A 20168-nucleotide genomic window follows, 5' to 3' on the forward strand; every position below is an offset into this window, starting at 1 on the left:
CCATGAAGACTAAATGAATTAATATATGAAAAGCACTTAGAACAGCCTGGAACAGGAAACGCTACAGAAGTGTAAGCTATTTTTTGTTGCAAGTTAAAGGATCAACTTCAATTTTATTTTTAAAAAATTATTGTTTCAAAAATATCAATGTAGGTTTTGAAGAGAGTGCAAAGAAATCCCATGATGGGAAAATCAATATGCATTATATATGTGATGCAGTGTTTCTGTAGTTGAGATGTGAAAAAGAAACAGCACTGGGAGTTTGCGTCCAGGCAGGTTACACGGATGCAGTGAGAGGCTTGAGCTCTGCTTCCCTGCATCACGACTACCACCACCACCAGCACACCTGATTTTCTGAAGATTGACCAATAATTTACAGAAAAGAAATACAATCATATCTGAGTTTTCAGGATGATATGCTCATTTCTAATTGACATGTTCCTTTTTTCCCCAATCAAATCAATAAAACCTCCAGCCCATATGACAGTGAAGGCATCAATAAACCATGTGATAAGAGGCACTGAACCTCCACTGGGGAGTTACCCTCTTTTGCCAGTCTCCCGCCCCTGCTGGCTGCCAAAAAAGCTGGTTAAAGTCTAGGATGCAGCGTGGAGCCCTGACATTGAGCACGGCTAACTGGCCCATGTGGGGATCCACCTTGCAGCCCTGACCTTACAAGCAGAGGGTTTGCACTGACCGAGCCAGCTCTGTACCTTTTAGGGGCCCATGGGTTGCAGGCCTGTGTGGGAGGCTGTGTAAAGCACGCTCAGGCAGGCTCAGGCAAGCAGCTTCTGCTGCTAGAGGAACCTGAAAGTACCACCAGCTCACGGTGCTGTCTTTCTTTTATTTCCCTTCCCACCTATAATTGGGAATGGTGTGATTCACAGTCTGTTATTAGGACTGTTTTTGTTGGGTGAAACGAAGTATCACCAGGTGCTGGGAGCATTGCTGACAGGCACTGGGAACTTCCATGGGCTCCCCCTTATCCCCTCTCTACTCCAAGGCAACGAGCCCCCTCCACTGTTCCCTCGCCTCTTACTCTCCTGTTGGAGAGAAGGGAGGTCCCAGCTCTGCCTCAGACTGGCCCCTGAGCTGCCCCACGGCACCAGGAAGAGTGAGCAACCATCTGACCAATTAGATCCATGAATTGGAGAGCATCTAGCCTTTTTCTCATTTCTTATCCGTAGATGCACAAGTCAAAACCATTGCAAGGGGCAGGAGGGCATTTTCTCTGGGATCCCTGAAGTTTTTCGAGGAGGAGAGCCAGAGATGTTGTAAACCTCTGGCCACTCTTCCTGGGTGATGAAATGCATTTGGTGTACTTCCAAGAGGTGTCCCACCTTGTTGACATGGCTCACGTGCCCACCAATAATAATACCCCGCCAGTTCTTTTTCACAGACTGCGTTTGAGCCCCACGACGACCTCAAGGTCAGCAGTAGCCAATTTAGAGACAGGAGAAGAAGGCTCAGCAAAGCTACGTGGTGTTAAATTCGGGATAATGGTTACCTTTGGGGAGGAGGGAGGGTGTAGAGAGTGAAAGGAGGCACGTTGGGGAGGGGGTGGCAAGGGGTCTTCAGGGTGCTGGTAATGGCGCATTTCTTGACCTGGATGGTGATTACACCGCTATGTCCCCTTTGCGACAATTCATCAGGCTGACGCGATTTGTGTACTTTTCTATATGTATGTTTCCATTAAAATGTTTGTTTTTTTTTAAGTTAAATGATTTGCCCACGTAGAAGAGAATGGCTGCCTTTAAGCCTGACAACCATTCCTGTTGACTCTTCGGGATAAAAAAGCCTGGAAGAGTGAAAGGGGGCTGCAGTGGCTACATTAATTGTGCCGGGTCTGGTGATTTCACACATGCAAGCACGGTAACCTCAGGCATGGCGAGTCTACCGTGTATCTCTGTTTAAACACCTGGGTGGCTTCTAATACACGAAGGGCTGAAAGGAACATCTGGATGTTTTAACTGGATTGATGTTTGCATCTGGATGGAGGAAAGTCCAGATCCCTCCTCTGGTCCAAACAGCTGAACAGATTGTGAAACTCCTGGAGAAGCCAACTCTCTGTCTGCTGCGAACACCAGGCAAAGCCCTGGGGGGAGCCTGGCCTCCCTGCTGGCAGCTTCCGTCACCTCCATCACTTGCCAGCCTCTACCCTAGGTGGGTCTTAAAACTCAGAGAAGAGGGAGACCAGTCTGTCCCAGGTTCAACAGGGATGATCTCGCAGTGTTTTATGACAGAAAGCTGTCAGAGGGCCCTAGGTTTAAGCCTGCCTCTTGCTAGCTGTGTTACTTTGGGCAAGTTACTTAGCCTCTCTGAACTTGTTTTCTTATGAGTAAAGTATGACTGGTAACAGCTTCTATTTCATGGGGTTGTTGGGAGGATAAATGAGTCAATGTACAGGGCCCGGCACAGAGTAAATCTTCACGGCTATTATACTTACGCTGTTCCTGATTCTGGCATCCTGCCTCCATCCTCTGTCCACTCCCTTGAACCCCCCTTGACCTAGCCTCTGCTTTGGGCTGCACCATCCTACCTGGTGGAGTTTTCTGAAGTCTGACTCTTTCTGCCTGATTTGCTCCTACTGACTCCCCTTCACTGCTGGACAGACTGACACAAGTTCACACATTTGCTGTACTTACTGGCCACACCTACCCCCTGTTTTGATCTCCCGCCTGTGTCCCACTGTTCGCCACTCCCTGGCAGCCAACCAGACCCCTGGCCCACTGTTCTGCCATCATCCATGACATGGCAGGTCTGCTCAGGGTGTCTCTGGGATTTGGGTAAGGGATCCATTTGGCAAGAGCCGACAGTGTCTTTCTGAGCAGTCCAAATTCATTGAACGGACCACATGATGCCATTTTAAAAGAGCTAGGCCTTCATTTTGTTACCTAAATTACAAATGTAGACACAGCTGGAGCAGGAGCTGTGTCTCATCATGCAAGAGAGAACATCTGAGGGCTGCAGAAGATAAGGAATAATTCCACAGGTTCTGGAAAGGGCGGAGCAGAACGAGACAGCTGCCTCCATAGCTGCCAACACTGCCATTGGCACGATTGAGCCAGGCCTCACTCTCATGCTCACAAATGGCGGGATGTCAGTTGCTCCTGACAAGCTATAGGGTGACAAGAAAAATAGCATGTGACTAAGCCCCCCAAAGCATGTAATGATTCTGGCTAGGAACTGTGAGATGGCGAGGCCAAGCCACGGCAACAAGTAAGTTGAACACCACAAGACCTTCTGGTGCAAATTCATTTCTGTGAGTGAGGGATGGCCAGAGGAGAGAGGGAACTGTCACGTTTGAATTTCTTGAGGCAGGGCTATGTATTCACAGGAAGGCAAAGGATGAGCAGGGCCTGCCTGCTGGGCAGGGCAGGGAGCAGCGGCAGCAGGATTTGATGACCGAGGTACTGCTAGGTAAGCAAAGCTCGGTATGTGTTCAGGGCAGCTCTGCACAGTAATTAAGAGAACACATTGTGGACCCATCTGAGGATGGAGCCTGATTCCGCCACTTCTCAGCCACCTGACCTTGGACGAGTTAGCCTCAGAGCCTCAGTCTGCTGATCTATAAAATGGGGGTAACTATACTTTAAGGTTCTTTAAAGATTAAATGAGATAATCTTTGTAAAGCAGTTATTAGCACTGTATCTAGCATGTAGTAAATGCTCAACAAACAGTGCCCATTACTAGATTTAGAGCGAGTTCCAGCCCAGGGACGGGCAAAGGTCAGCATAGGGAGCCACAAGAGGTTGAGCACAGAAATGGGAGCTCAGGTGAGGTGACTCAGAAGTCCAAACAGGTGATGTGGGTGCCTGCTCCATGACGTTCAGTATGCTGTCGCCCCTCTCCACCAAGGGGAGAGGTCAAGGAAATAAAGCCAGCAAGCACAACAGGAGAAGGTTGTCCCAAAGGCAGTTGGAGGATAAATATGTGTGTGGTGGAGGCCGAGCAGATGCCCACTTAGGCCAACTAAAGCTTAAAGAGCGAAGAGAGGGAGCTGTGACTTGGGGAAAAAATAGAAGACTGGGGTCAATTTTAGAGTCAGGCAACTAACCCTGGACATTCCCACCCCATGGGGAGAGGAAAGAGGAGTGAGGTTGTTTAAGTTCTTCTTTCTCAAGACAATATTGGCAGGCAAGTGGGATGGGGCTGAGCATGCAGTGGGGTAAGCTGGAGGCCCAGCTGTGGGGAGCTGGGCAAGGCGGAGTCCAGGAAAGGAGGCAGGGATTTATAGGAAGTGTATGCAGGCCCCATGGCTGCAGTGGGAGGGCAGCCCCAGAGAAAATATCATCTCCTGCAGCCCCAACCTGCTGAAGGCACCAGCATGTCTAGGCCACTGGTGTGCTTTCCCTGTTACTAATCAAAAGGATCATTTGAAAATCTACAATTAGTTCTCAGCATTGGGCTGTTTTGTCCAGGCTCTAAGTTCCTTGGGGTCAAGGCCTATAATGGTTAGTTCTTTTACACATCCCTTCACAGCATCCCACCCATCCACCCATCCATCCATCCATCCATCCATCCATCCATCCATCCATCCATCCATCCCTCCCTCCCTCCCTTCCTCCCATAATTACTGAGTAATGCTGGGCCTGTTACAGGTGCTACCAGCATACAGATGAACAAGACAGATGTAGTCTTTGATCTCAGAGAACTTACATTCTGGTGAAGGGAAACGGACAATAAACAAACAGTCCCCTAATAAGCAAGATTATTTTAGATGGTGATAATTTCTTTGAAGATAATACAACAAGGTGATGTAGTAGAGTACCACTAGGATGGGGGTCCCTTAGGGTGGCAGAGAAAAAAATGCTTCTTGGAGGAGGTGACATCTGGCTTAGACCTAGATAATGAGATGAAACAGTAGATGGGAGACTTGGGGAAACAGGATTTCGACAGAAGGAAGAGCAAATATACAGCCCATTTGCTGGAACTGAGCATGCTACACCCAAGGAACCAGGAGAAGGCCAGTTGGGATGCAGCACGGAGTGAGGGGCAAGTGATGGGATACGTCAGGCCTTGAGGACTCTTCATTAGTTCTTCAGATCGTAGGGATATTGATGAAATTGTGGCTGATGCAAGGCAGAGCATGGGAGAAATGGATATGCTTACTTAACAAGTGAGCAAATGAATGGCCTAGGAAGATTCAGATACCAATTTAAGGTTCAGGGACAGACTCAGAATTCCAACACAAGGTATTTTTCTCTAAGCCCAAGAGGACACATGGACTCACCACCTTGTCACCTAACAGAGGTGCCTCCTACCCCAAGAGATGGCCAAGAGACTCCTCCTTCTGGAGAGAATTTCTGCTCCTTGTGTCCCCTTTTCTGGTAGAAGGCAAGAAGAGAGGGGGCACAGCATAGCACAGCAGGCCACCATCACTGCATTGGAATATTGGAAGCCTTTGGAAGACGCTGGACCTCCCCACTGTAGAAGCACAACTGGACACGTGGTGCTTCAGTTTCGTGTTGGTCAATTACACTTTTGTAGTCTCCAGACACCGTGTGGTGAGGAGGAATTAACCCAGGCCAACCTGGGAAAGGGAAGGACCTGGCCCTGGATGAGCACATCTCATGGGAGCAGGCGGACATGTGTGCATGTATTTAGGGACAAATGGTGGGGAGGCTAAGGAACTGAGCTGTAGGCCCAGAGAGGAAGTGCAAGCAGAACCTTATGTGGAGAGGTGGGTAACAGACGACAGGGAAGGAGGGAAGAGAGCTAACGCTCACTAAGAGTCTACCACATGCTAGGCACCCTACGGAGATCATAGCTCATTGATCTCTCATGATAACCCAGGGGTGGGTTCTATCATTTCCATTTTGAGGATGAAGACAAGGGGGGTCAGAAATGTTGGGTGACTTGTCCAAGCCCACACAACTCCTATCTGGCAGAGCAGGGATCTATACCCGGGTGGCGACCAAGGAGGGAAGGGGGTGTGAGGACAGGGGTAAGCACCGTCTGTTCTCCCATTTCCCCACCACCTGTATCCTGATGACTCCCAAACGGAGTGTGGGCCCAGCTCTGCCCTCTCGCTGGCCTTCCTCACCCACTTTACCAACTTACTGTACTTCTCCACCTCAAAGTTCTGCCGGCACTGCAGCCCCATGTCATATACTCCTCATCTTTGTGATCTAAAGCTACTCTTTTTCCATGGACTGCTTCTCAGTTCATGACTTTACCAGCCACCTGTCATCTAAAATAGAGACCAGGAGTCAGCCTGGAGTCTTCCTTCTCCCTCGCTTCCCTGCTCTCTCTCCATTCAATAACCAAGCCCCATCCATTTTACCTCTGAAATGCCTGTTTAATCTATTACTGCCACTCAAATCTTAATGCTGCTACCATCAATCAAGTCCTCATTTGAATTATTCAATAGTCTCTGCACTGGTCTGTTGTTTCCAGTTCCTCCCCACTCCATCCATCCACTAAACTGCATGGGCACCAGTGGTTCCCAAACTTCAACATGCATCACAGTCACCTGGAGGGCCTGTTAAAATGTAAATTGCTGGGCCCTACTCCAGAGTTTCTGACTCAGTAGGTCTGGACAGGGCTCCAGAATTTAGATTCCTGACAAGTCCTCGGTGACGCTGATGCTACTGGTTCAGAGACCACACTTTGAGAACAGCTGCTCTAGAGCCTATCCCTACACCAACGATCTAATCGTATCACTCCCCTGCTTAAAAAACTCCAGTGACTCCCTACTACCTGTATAATACGGCCCAAACTCCTTACGATGATCTTCACAACCTGGCCTAGATGTGCCGTTCCAACATCACCTCAAGCTACTGACCTCCCTTCAACCTTTGAGGTGGCCACATCTCACCATTCATGTTCCTTAAACCTGCCATATATTTCAGACTCCATGTCTTAGCCCACACAGTTCCCTTTGCCTGCAACTCTTTGCCCTTTGGCGCTCATTAAATTCCTACTTGTCCATCAAGGTGCAACTTGACGGTTACTCTTTTAGAGGCACCACAGTGTGTTAGAATGGCCATGGATTTTGATGTCAGACAGGCCTGGATTTGAATTCCAGATCAATCACTTGTTAGCTGCATGACCCTGAGTCAGCCTCTCTGTGAGGCTGGAGTTAACCTCAGCTTCTTCATTATAAAATGTGAATAATAAAATTTATCCTGTAAGATTGTTGTTGGAGAGGAAATGATGCATGATAAATGCCTGGCAGGTAGGAGATACTCAATAGCTATTATTATCATTAGCTCTGCTCTAAAGCCTTGCCTACCTCGCTGGAGCTGAACTATTTCCTTTTTTCTCTGTGTTCCCATAAAGTTTTGTATATAATTCCATTTTGCATATATCACATGCTATGGTCTCATTATTTTAATGTACTGTCCTCATTTCCAGTATAGTGGAGGCTATTGTATGAATTATAAAAATTGATCTTCCCAGCAGACTTAGCAGGCACATGGCTTGGCAAACTAAAGGCATCTTTGTAGGAAGGTAGATACAGGTAGATACAGCCCCACATGAGAGTACAAGCTTGGTGAACAGTGGAGGGCTAGGTTTCAGGCCCCATTCACCCTTAGTACAATATACAACCTGCACAACTGTACTTGGAGGTTCTGTTATAGAATGTGAGCTCAGTGAAAGCAATAACTGTGTCTTATCCACCTGAAGCCACAACTGAGGTTGAATCAATGCATTCAAGGGGAGGTAATATTGGCCAAGGATGGGAAATACATCAGCACTGTTAGTAGGGCCCTGGCCTCAGGTTCAGGAATAGGATCTTTACTCTTGGGGAGGAAGGGAGTGCAAAGATCAGGGTTAGCAACATCAGAGACTCAGGCTTGGGGAATAATCAGGAGCTGAATTACTAAAACTGGGTGGCAAACAAGAATGTGCTTTGGGGAACAAGACAGATGTTAAGGGTCTGTGTGCTGAACTGGAGCTCTTGAAAGCACTCCTGACCTGTCTAGAGCCTGGTGCATGGCTAAACCTGCAGATAACGTCTCACCTCTGCCACGTGGGGTGGGCAATCAGGACCAGAGTAGTCTTAGAAGATATTAAGATACCACTTTCTATAGCTTCCTTCCCCATCCCTGCCCCAAATCAGTTCCCTACTGCCTGTCTCTTCTGTTTAACAGCAAGCCAATCTCTTAGAAAGCTTTCAGATGCCTTAATTAATACATTTTCATTTCCTTTGCACACCCCTCACTCCCCTTAACAGCTGGCACTCGGTGGGAAAGGCGGAAATAATTCCCAAGAAGTAAGCCTTCTGACAAATTTCCCCGGCTGCTTCTAGAGACCCATGGGTTTTGGAGGAGTTCCCAGTCTGAAGCTGCTGAGGTAGTCCTGAGCATAACTGAACTCCAACCTCCCTGAGACTCTAAGATCAACTCCTTTGGTGGAGTAGAACCATCCCAGGGATCTAAGGATGGGCAGACAAAGCCCTGAGGTCTTTCCCTGATTCTGGGGCTGCCCTTCTCTGGACCTCATGTTCTGGGATCCCGGGGAGGAAACAGGCTTAAGACTTCATGGGAGATAAGGATTTGAGCTGTGTTGAGCTGTGCACCTTCACAGGTGATGTACAATGTCATTCCTTGGTCCTGCCCTGCTTGGGGCGCCCCTAGCAACGTACTCACATCTCTCACAGACACTCTGGAGCAAACTTTTCTTTTACGTGTCTGTCCTCCCTCTACCTCCATACCATCTAGTCTGTAAACTTCCAAAGACAGAACCAGACCTCATCTGTCCTTTTACCCCAAACCCCTAGCACAGTGACTGACACATAGGAGGTGTTAAGTCAACATCTGTTGATTGATTGATCAATTGATAGCCTGGTTTTCTAAGCCTTAGGTTGACAGTTGGGCTGATATAAACCTGTTGAGGGACCATCTCCCTAAGTTTATGCAAAGAATACTTGTCGCATGGTGCCTTGTTCTGTACGATTCAAAGGAACTATTTATTAACACTCTGTGTTCCAGGCACTGTGTTGGGTGTGTGAGGACTGCAGGATGATAAGATATTGTGCTTGCCCTCAAGGCACTGCCGGTCTCTTTCCACTAAGAATCCATCTCAGCAGTCCCCATTCAGAAGTAATTTCTGTCGCCTGCTCTGCTGTTCAAGTATGATATAGTTTGTATTTCTAACACTGTATAGCAGTGTTAGTGTACAATCTTGTGTTAAAATAATTTCTGCTTGTCTGTCTGCCCGTCTAACTGGAGAGCTCCCAGAGGTAAGACACCTGGTATCAAACCCTGGCACTTCCAGAAGTTAGCCTCTCTGGTCTGTGTTCTTAGTCTATAAAAAGGAAGTAGTTACAATAACCCCTGCTTCCCAGATAGCGGGGTTGAGGATATAAGTGTCGTCCAAACGTCCCTCTCAAGCAGGCCACTCAGAGCCGCCTCCCTTACTGCCATTCTCCTACACCAGCCTATTCCTTCCCCTCCATTATTCCAGCAAGCAGACACAGAAGACAGGAAGACTCGACCAAAATCATTTTCCATTCCAGCCCCCAGTTCTCGCATGCCCCTAGTGGCGCAGTGAGAAGAGCACGAGATTGGGGTCTGGATAGGCTATGAGTCTGGACTCCGGCCACTGGCTGTGTGGCTGAGCTTGGGTTAATTTCTGAGCCTCCACGTCCTCATATGTGGAATGGAGTAAATGTCTGCCTCTCGGGCCACGCGAGGACTAAATGAAACAGCGTGTGTCGAGCTCCTACACAGAGTCTGGCCTTGTTAGGAGCTATTAGCCCCTCCTCCTCTACTCCGTTTCTCTCCTGGGGGTTCAGCTTTGAACTAGGAAGAGATGTTATCAAGTGTCTGGAGCAGAGGAGACCCCCATTCTGATTCTCCTCAAAGCCAAGGGAAGCGAGAGGAAGGAGAAAAATCTGACGGCCCATGGCAGAGCCCTTGCTGAATCTGGGCCTCACACTGGGGCTTTGTCTGGGCCTCACACTGATCCGAGGCTGTGGCTCTGGGGGCCTAGCCACAGGGAGCGTGAATGGGGAGGGAGGGAAGCAGTCACAGAGGGAGACAGGAGAGCCCAGCTGTATTGGCAACAGCCAATACAGTCATCTCGGAAGAAAGGCAGAGTGGCTGACGTCTCGAAACTGCTTTTATTGGCTTTTTATGAGGTGGGTGAAAGGACTCTAGTGACAGAAAAGAAGCTTTGAGAACTTAAAATGAGTCAGAGTATTGTAGAGGGAGGGACTGAAGAGAGAGGGAGAGCGAAGGCGTTTGCAGCCCAAGATGCAGTCCAGGGCTCTGGCCCTTTTATTCTCAAGGACAACAGTCTGTGAGTAATGAACCAGACAAGGTGAATTTCCCCCTCTCCCAGGTCTCAGGGGCTTGTATGCAGGGATCGCTCCTGACGTGCATCCCTCAAGAAGCTGTTCCATAAAGGACCTTTCCCAGAGTCAAACAGCCATCCCTCTTCCCCTGAGAGGCAAGACTACCTGAACCCATGCTTAAAAGTCTACATGAAAGGGAAGCTCACCCTACTCAATAGGTCCTAGAATTAAATGTTGAAATCCACATCTTCTTCTGGGCATCCTCGTTTCCTGCGTTACTTTGGGCCCCATCCCATCACCTGGATCGCTGGAGGGCTGTCTAATGAGTATGTTTGCCTCTGGTCTTCTCACCTCCAATCCACTCCCCTCTCGCCTGCCAGAGTAACCTTCCAGAACCAAAGCCAATCACGCCACTCCCTTCCTTGAAAAAACAAACAAACCACCTCACTCTTCAATAGCTCCCCATTAGCCCTCTGGACATAGTTTAAAAATCCAAACACATATCAAAACAGACCCCTGCCTAGAGCCCTCCTCTCCTCAGCTCCCTCCCATGCCTGACTCCGGCCACAAGGAGCCACTCATACCCACTGCACAGTACACATCTTGGTGTTCACTGCACCTAGAATATAATATCCTTTTCTACCGAGATGATCCTTCTCCATCTTCAATACTCCGCTTAGTCACCCTTTCCTTGGTGAGCCCTTCCCTGTTCATCCCGGTACCACCCCTTATCCATACTTCTACTAGACCACTCACAACCCATGTGACCTTGAACAGGTTCCTTATTTGCTTTGTGACTCTGTTTCCTTATCTGCAACATCTGGTTACTGTGAGGATTAAATGAGTTAATACAGCCAAGTGCTTACAATAATGCCTGACCCACAGGAAACAATGTCAGCCATTATTATTATCATTATTAATATTATTACTACAGCATGTATCACACTGTCCAGTAATTCTTGGTTTACCTGTCTGTCTCTTTGAATAAATCCTGAACTCCTTGCTGGCCATTCCTTACACCCACATAGGCTTGTCAGAGAGCGGGCACTTCGATTGATAAAATGAATGAATGAATGAATGAATCATTGAATGATCATTGAAGCCCATGTCCTCCTGATTTGAGTAAATGCAGAAACCAAGCCTTAATGGGGAAGGTAAGATAAAGCTCCCTCCTTGAGCTTGGCTGTCATATGGGGGAAGAAATGAACACTCAGTTTTAGTCCCTGGATGGGCATCTTTATTTTAAAGAATAGAATTCTATGACCTATTTGCAGTTAAAACAGTCTCTGGCTTCAAGGTGAATAGTAATCTCAGGGGACCTGTTGTTGTATTTTTTTTGTTCAGCCAAATGTCTCTGGACAACCTTCTCAGTGGCTTGAGGCCATGGACAGCACTCCCATCAGGTCTCTGGCAAAATCTCTCCACAATCCTTTTTTAAAGGGGCCCAGGAGGGGAAATGGAATGAGGCATTTCAGCTTCATTTACATTTAATTCATCAAAATGTCACTGGTAAGAGCTATTGATGTCCAAGGCTTATGAGCCTTGACTCTAAGCCTCGCAAAGCCCTTTTCTCTTTGAACCTAAATGTGCCATTCTGCCAACATGGCGTTGAATGCCAACAGGGGGCTTGGTTCTGAACTTTGAAGCTAGAGGGGGGCTCCATCTCTTCCCAAATGTGCTTTACTCTCTCCCAGGCTGGGCTCCAAGGACGTGAAATGCAGTTTCTCCCCTTCCAGGATACCAGTGCTCAGGGCTTAACCGACAAGAATGTCTCACACACACTGGGCGAGAGTGGACGGGGTCATAGAGGTCATCTTCCAGCTCTCTCACTTTACAGATGAAGTGCAGTCCCTTTATGGGGCCAGAGTCAGACCTGGGTACCAAGTTCTGGGAACCCTCCACATCCCCTGCCTAGAGGGACATCTCAGAAGTTAACACCAATGGTGGCTGGAGGGAGATGAGGCTGTAATTTGAGCAGGAAGAGGCCATGTGCTATCATGGACTAGGACTCAGGTGCCCAAGATTAACCCCATCTGTGCCACTCACTGGCTGTGGGCACTGAGTGAATCATTTTGTACTCCTAAGCCTCAGGTTGCTTTTCTATAAAATGGGGATAATAATATCTACTTCATAGCACTGTTGTGGAGGATAAGGAGCTAACACTTGTGAAAGCAGTTTCAAATTACTACCCAAATGTGAAGGGTGACTCAGATCACACCCAGGACAGATAGTGCTCAACTGCAGTGGTTCCCAGTTATCTGCTGCGGGAAGAAGTGTTAGCGTCTTGGCAAGGACTCCGAGACCCCTTCATGCACATTCCATTCCCCTACCTCTGTTCCGACTACGGCTTATTGTCGCTCCCAACCCTGATGTTGTTCCAGCCACATGAATGTCCCTGCCTTTCTCCATAAGAGACGCATTCTCCACTCTGAGCAGTTGCTTGCATTAGCTAGTTCATCTTCCACAGCAGCCAACCTCTCAGCTCCACAGCTCCCTCTAGCTGCAACCCTTTATCTCGCTTTCCCATAAAAGCTCAGCTTTAGAGTTCTCCACAACGATTCACCCACTGCAATCTGACCTCAGTCCAGCCACCCACTGAAACTGCTCTTGCCAGTGACTTCCATGTTGCTAAATCTGATGAACGCCTTTCTGTAGTTCCTTTCAAGAGATGGGAAACGTCTTTACGCTTTCTCTTTCAGTGGTCTTCACAGGCTCTCTTCCTCTACCTCCCTCATGAACATGTGTTTTTCTCCTTGGGTGTTTCCTTCCCTACTCACAGCTTCAGTAGCCACCTACTGTGCACCATTCACTCTGGCATCTACAGCTTCGGTCTGCTGAGCCCACTCTAGCCAACTCTCTGCTGAACATCTCTATCTGGATGTCCAAGAGGCATTTTAAAGTTACCATTTTCAAAGCTAAATTCATCCTCCTCTTTCCTCCCAGACCTGTTTTTCTCCTGAATTTTCCACCTCAATGACTGGCATCACCATCCACCCAGATGTCCAAGTCAGAAACCTGGGAGTATCCTTTTGTTCTTCCTCTCTCTCATGGTCCACATCCATTTGGTCCCCAAGCCCTGATGATTTATCTATTAAATAGTTTTCAACAGGTTACAAAACACTACATGTACTGTGATCCCATTTTTACAAAAAGAACTGTAAAATATACGTTCAGTAAAAATTTGGAAGGTATGATACCAAAATGTTCACCACGGATGTTACTGAATGCTGAAATTACAAATAAATTTTTGTTTTTTAAAACTTATATATTTTCAAAAAGATTACATATCTCTATATAAAAGGAAAACTGTTATCTTTAAGGATAGCCTTTGCATGTGTGCCTTCCTCTAACTCCCCAGTCTTTTGGTTCTCATCATCTCTTACAACAACAAGAACCTTCTACCTGGTTCCCCTGCCTCCAATCTTGTCCCACCCTCCACACATCCATGTTCCACACTGTAGACGGCCATACAGGCCCTTCATCAATGACCACTGCCCACTCCGTAGCCTCATTTCCCACTATGCGAAAACTATTCATGCCCCTTATGCCTTGGGTCTGTGTTCCCTCCCTCCTGGCATGCTCTTCTCTCTCCATGTCCCTCCTCTACCTGGCCAATTTCTCCTCGTCCTTAAAGATTCAGGTCAAGTATCACATCCTGCTGGTGTCTTTCCTAGATGTCACAAGCAGAGCTAGGAGGCCTTCTTCCTGTCCTCTCACAGCCTTCCTCCATCACAGCCTTTCTCACTCCGCTTCTGCCTGACCGGTCTCCCATCAAGAGTGACCTAGGGACTATCTTATTTATCTTTGTACCTGAATACTTTGAACAATTTCAATTAAAAGCTCACTTTAAATAAATTTATTGGGGTGATACAGGAGGACCCTTGAGACTATTCCTGGGGCATCTCCTTCTTTCAAGCTACTCTAGTCCATCTCTTCCTCTCTGCCAAGGACACCTCCACCAAGACACACCGTCACCGCTGTACCGGCCTGCTGTGGGCTCGGCTGTGAAGGATCTGACCGGGACAAAACGAATCCAGACCCAAGAGCCTCCCAGTCATCCTCTCAACTCCACTGCTCAGACACAGCACCGGGGCTGAGAGGCCACCCACCCGGCCCAGTTTATGTGAATCCACTTGTTTTCACTCTAACCACACTCCCACTTTTACGCCGCATGTCCAAGCCCAACAGTCTTGGGTAAGCAGGTGATAATGGCCATGAAAAGACTGAGGCTCTAGAACGGCCACTGGAGATGACCCATGTCTCTATACTCTACTCCATGTTACCCAGACATCCAGGAGCTACTATATTCTTCAAACACTCTAAAGAAAGACATTCCGTAGTCAGCCCCTCACCCCGTGTGCTTTGTGTCAAGGCTTCGTCTCTCCTGCTGTAGTTTCAGTGCACTCACCTTGCCTGTTGTCCAGGGGAAGCTGGTGGGCAGCCCTGGACATGCATACCCCTGGCCCCTCATCCTTGTACACTCTCCCTTTCTTTCTCTAAGTGCCACGTGTGCTGCATGAGTGAGCAGCCCCAAAAGAGCTGCACACGCCTGCAGGACAACTCCTGAGCCCTGGCACAGAGTCACCGGCTCAGGACCTCTGGATCCCCACGAAGGAATCTCAGGCTTGTCCCAGTGTGATGCAAACAACGGTTTTCACTCTTAACTAACAGATGATTGGCATAATTTTATTTTTTCTACTGGGGAACATATACTCTTTAACAAGAAGAGGGGCACTGAGAGACAGCCTGATATACCTAAAAGAGCCTAATAATGATCACTCCTGGGCCAAACCAGCTAATGCTCACCCCTGGGTTCACTCAGCCATGAGGATTTCCTCTCCACGTTACCAATAACCTTCCTGGCAGATGGCCTAGCACCAACCGCATTCTAGTGATCCACAAAGGGAACTGTCAGTCTTCACTGGAGGGAGGCTCAGCAGGTTCTGTCACTGCTTGGGTGGCTGGGCCCTGACATCATGGCATTCCACCCTTTTGGCTGGTCTGGCCCACTATGTCTGCTCTTCCTGACCCTGCACGTTGCCTCACCTCACTCCTTGCTCCGTGTTCCTCTGTCCTCCATCCCTGAGGCTTCCTTAGGCTGCTGAGATACAAGAATATGTGGGACCTCTTGGTACCCAGGCATGCACTGGCTCACCCAATTGCAGGCAAGGCTGCAGCAGGGAGGCAGGTCACCGGCTCACACCCACTCACTGGACCAGCACACCTGACGTGGCTTGCACTGAGAGAGCTATCACTGCTGCCTTGGGACCTGACTTTGTTGAAGGTGACCAGAGGGCCCTGGTGTACAACGCAAAAGTGTGGAAGAGGTGATACCCTGTGGAGTGAACTTCAGTCAATGAGAAATGGGACTCAGCAGATAAATTTTCCTCCCTCCCACCATGGGCTGTTTGGTGAGGCAGTATTTCCTGGGGCGTCTCTGAAGACTGAACAATCCGCTGTGCTTAGTGCAAAGCTATGGCCCTTATACCTGCCCTCCCTCCTTGCCTGCCCCTCCCCTTCCCTCACTTCTGCTGCCTTGGAATTGCCCTCCTTGAGTCAGCACGGAAGCTTTGCTCTGGGCTCTGTTTTCCAGGGAGCCCGGCCTAAGACGACTCTCATACTTCCTGTGTGTTAAACGCGCTGTGTGTTATTTTAAATCCTTAAAAAAAAAATTCTTTCCAGATGAACACTGAAGCCTTGGGGAAGAGGTAGAAAGGAGAAAGTAAGTTGCCCAAGGACACCCAGCTGGTAAGTAGATGAGTTGAAACTTTAGCTTAGGTCTGTCTAACATTCAGTTGTGCTCTTCCAGACTATGAGCACTGAAGTCAGACAGGCCAGGGCTTAAACGCTGTCTCAAAACTTACTAGCGCTGTGATCTTTGGCAGGTTACTTAACCTCCCTGACCCTCCATTTCCTCATCTGTGTAAGTGACAGATTTAGGTGCAGTGACCTCTGAGGTCTCTTCTAGTTGGGACAACAGCAGCCCCGGGGCTCTGCTGTTACAACCTCTGAAATGTTCCCGCGCAGCTCAGGGAAGAGGCCGTACATGATGGATCCAGGCTTTAGGACTATGGTAATCCTAGGGGATCACCTTGGCAGATGTATGAAAGCATCAAACCTGGGGAGGGTGGGGTCCCAGCATCACCCATTCCTGCCCAGGATCTACCCCAGCGGCATTCAGATGGTCTGCTGGCTGGAATGTTCTTCCCATTCTTCAGACTTCAGCTCATACATCATTTCCCAAGGGAAGCCTTCCCTCCTCTCCCCTGTTTACCTCTCAAGACTGGATCCCGCTCCCCTCTAGATGCTCTCTCACAGCTCCTTCTACTCAGCCTCGCTTGCACTTATCACAGTTTGAAATTATATATTAATATGATCATTCATTAATCTCCGTATCTCACTGGTAAGACTCATGAGGGCAGTGTCCATGTTTATTTTGTCTCCCATTGTATCTCCAAAGTCTAGAATAGTGGAAGGTGTTCAACAAGTATTTATTGAATGAATGGGTTAATTAATTAATTAATTAATACTACGTAGCCAAGTCTTGATGAGACCAAAGCAGCAGTGTTGTGGCTTGAAAGCCGACCCGGGGAGAATGTTAAGAGCCCTGTCTGACTGCCCGAGTGATTCGGTATGTAGCTGCACGTCCTTGAGTCCCAGACTCCTCCCTCCTCCTGCCAGTCCATGTCACAGCTCATTAGGGGGCTGACAAGGGGATGGCTGTGCACTGACTCTGACATCCCTGAAGTCACCCTGTCACCAGGCAGCCCAAAGGGGCTCAAGGTGAATGAGTACGTCGGTAAGAGGGGATGGAAAAGGCCTGGCACTTCAGCTTTCTGGATCCCTCCATAGTGGAATCCCAACAAGAAGACTGTTTCAGGAGGGGGCCTGGGACTGCAGAGAAAAGCAGCACATCCTTTTCTGCTGCAGCATGAACATCGTCAGCAGGGTGGGCTGGAGTCTCCAAGATGGCAGATGGCTCCCTGCACAAGTCTTCACCCCTCACCCCTGCCCCTGTGAGATGCTTTCAGGGCTCCCTAGGCCTTCTGCAGCCTTCTGTTGATTGGTCAGCCCTCCATTTGCATGCCTCTCCCTGCAAGCAAGGCCTCACTTCTGAACCAACTCACTCTGGACTCCAACACACTGGACCCAGCTCCCTTGAACAACTCTTGCTCTGTACCCTGGGTGCTGGGTCACTGCAGATGCTGTCTGTACTGCCAGGCAAACTCCTAAGCACCCTCCATCCTCAACTCAAATACCTTTTCCACGCTCACGTCTTTAGAATTTTTCACAATGCATTGTCAAGGACTGCTTATTTAATACCCCAACTAACATTTCTATCCTTGAAGGACTTCAAAATATCCTTGAGGACTTCAAAAATTTATCTTATATCCCAAGTTTGCTACAGATAAAGCATTAAAATCATATTAACTCAATAGAGAAAGGGAAGGGAGAAAAGAAAGAAGGAAAAGAAAAAAAAGGAAGCAAGGGTAGGATGGAGGGAGGATAAAAAGGAAGGAGAGAAGGAAGGGCCTGGATCTATGGGCACCTTTCTTGGTGACATCAAAAGTCCAACCAAGATAGTGTGATGCAGTGGGAAGAATGTGGGCTCTGGAGATAGACAGATCTGGGTTCAAATCCCAGCCCTGTCTCAGACTAACTGTGTGGCTTCAGACAAGTCATTCAAGCTCTCTGATGGCTCATCTGTACAATGGGGATAACAACTAGCTAAAAGGCATATTTGAAGAGGGTTAGAGAGAATGGAGCTAAAGCACCTTGCACACTGGCACTCGCTGGAGGCTGCAGGGGCTCCTTCTGCACTTGGAAGGCATAGAGAGGCAAAGCAGCTGGGTTAGGTTGCACTGAGAACCCAAGTCTGTGCTCTCTGCACTGGGTACCATCACCTATCCTGACCATGAAAACTCGGTTATGGAAATATAGACAGTGAATTAGTAACAACTTAATTAATTTTTACAGATGGAAATAGTGTGTACCAAGAAAACAAGAGATTTCCCCCTGGGAGAACTTTCTATATTCTTGCTCTGACCTAACAGATGACTGACATTCTATGATGCTCACCTGCATTTTAATCAAGTCTCCACATTCACCCTGAAAATCTACAGCCCGTCCAAGTGCACCTTGGCCCTGGGTCTGTGAAAGCACATTAACGATAGCAGAAAATAACACAAGGAGTAACAATTAACCGTAACTGTAACCAACTCCTCTCACAGTTGATCCCTTTCCCCCTGTTATTTAACCACGTCTCCCTTGACAGCACCTCTCAAGTGTCAGAGTCGAGTGATGGAGGTGTGTTCCACTTTCCCAGGACCTGTCCAAGCTCTGCCAGGGGGTGCTCATGAGCAACAAAATCATCAGAACAAACGAAGGGCACCTGGATTATCCAAGCATGGAACCCAAACTTGCTAATCCATGTTAATTGGTCAAAGCCTCCATTACCTGTTACAGATGCTGTCCTGGGAGAGCCACAGAGCAGGGATCATGGTGGACTTATTCACCAATGTATATTGCCAGTGCCTGGCCCAGTGCCAGCTCAGTAAAGATTTGTGCAATGAGTGGACAAATAAATAACAAATGCATGAATGACTGACTGAATAAATGGAGGGTTCAAGAGCATACAGCACAACTTTATGCCCTTCCATCTCCCTCCCCACCCCACTTCCAAGTCCAAATCACCTGTTCTGTCCTTACCCTAGCGATCAGCTCCCCGACCATTCCTGTCCAGGTGCCATTGGCCTCAGGAACACCGTACACACCATCCCCGACCAGGCGGATCTTGTAGTTGAACCGGAGGATCTCCGCCAGCTCCTTGAGCATGTCCACACAGAAGCCCTCGTAGCGGTCATTGCCTTCCATCTCCTGGTGGTTCCCCTTCAGCATTAAATACGGGTTTTCCTGCAGCAAAACTGGGCAGCTGTCATTCTCATCTTAGCCCTGGTGTCTCAGCCACATGTGATGGGGGGCCAGGGGCACAGGAGGTTGGAGAGAAGATGGGGTAGAAGGAGGGGAGTGGCTTGGGTAATGGGCTACTTTGGAGGTGGGAATTAGCTCCCCTCCCCGACTTCAAGGCACTTCTCTTACCAGGAACACACAATGGTCCCACTGCACAGAGGGTCAAGCCAAAGCCCCTCAACTTTGTTTAAGGTCTTCATCCGACCCCACCCCCATTTCATCCCTTCTGTTTTTTTTCTTCTTCTTGTTTATTCCACACAGACATATCACTGGGCATTATGAGATACAAGGATGCTGATAAGATAGCAGGCTAGGTAAGAACACGTGCTGAACAACTGTACCCCAAGGCAGAGCATATCCAGACATAAGAGTGCCAGGGAGAGGGACAGGTCTCTCTCGGGAAATGTCCAGAGGAGGTTCCATGGAAGAGATAGGATCTAAGCTGGACCCTGGAGGATAACAGAGCACTGACACATGGAAGTGGTGCGAGTGGAGGGCAACATGGGCAGGGAAAAGGCATGATCAAGGGCATATCCCGAGAGAGAAGGAGCATGGCTTATGCAGGAGATGGCAACTCTTCCATTTAGTTGGACTATGGATTGTGTGGAAGGGTGAGGTAGGAGCGTAAATTTAGAAAGATGAATTAGGGTCAGCATGGGCCTTGGGTGCCAGGACAAGGTAAATGTACATCACACATATATAGGAGGGAAGACAGGATTTTAAAGACTTAGGGATGTGAGTAAAGAACATTAAATAAGAGAGAGAACATCTGGAGGTCGGGACAAATCCTCTGATATGGGATACTGAGTCCTGAGCCATGGTTTGTCTCAGGTTGGATTGGAGAGAGCTGGAAGAGACACAGAAAGGGTCAGGCTTGATGGCAGGGTGGGTGTGGGGAGCAGAGGGTAGGGGTCCTCAGAGCCTTGGAGCCAGGGTGGATGACCGAGGTTGG

At 48.4% G+C, this 20168-nt stretch overlaps 1 protein-coding gene across 1 annotated transcript in view; it reads right to left on the reverse strand.

The window, feature by feature from the left end:
- GRIK4 (glutamate ionotropic receptor kainate type subunit 4) overlaps window positions 1–20168 on the reverse strand; it is a 291987-nt gene that overhangs the window by 54547 nt on the left and 217272 nt on the right. The window contains exon 11 of the mRNA XM_058544995.1: window positions 18956–19159. Within this exon, the coding sequence (XP_058400978.1) occupies window positions 18956–19159 (204 nt within the window). The remainder of the gene's footprint in view (window positions 1–18955; window positions 19160–20168) is intronic.

Source organism: Diceros bicornis, chromosome 7 (assembly GCF_020826845.1).
Source record: "Diceros bicornis minor isolate mBicDic1 chromosome 7, mDicBic1.mat.cur, whole genome shotgun sequence".
Taxonomy (NCBI): domain Eukaryota; kingdom Metazoa; phylum Chordata; class Mammalia; order Perissodactyla; family Rhinocerotidae; genus Diceros; species Diceros bicornis.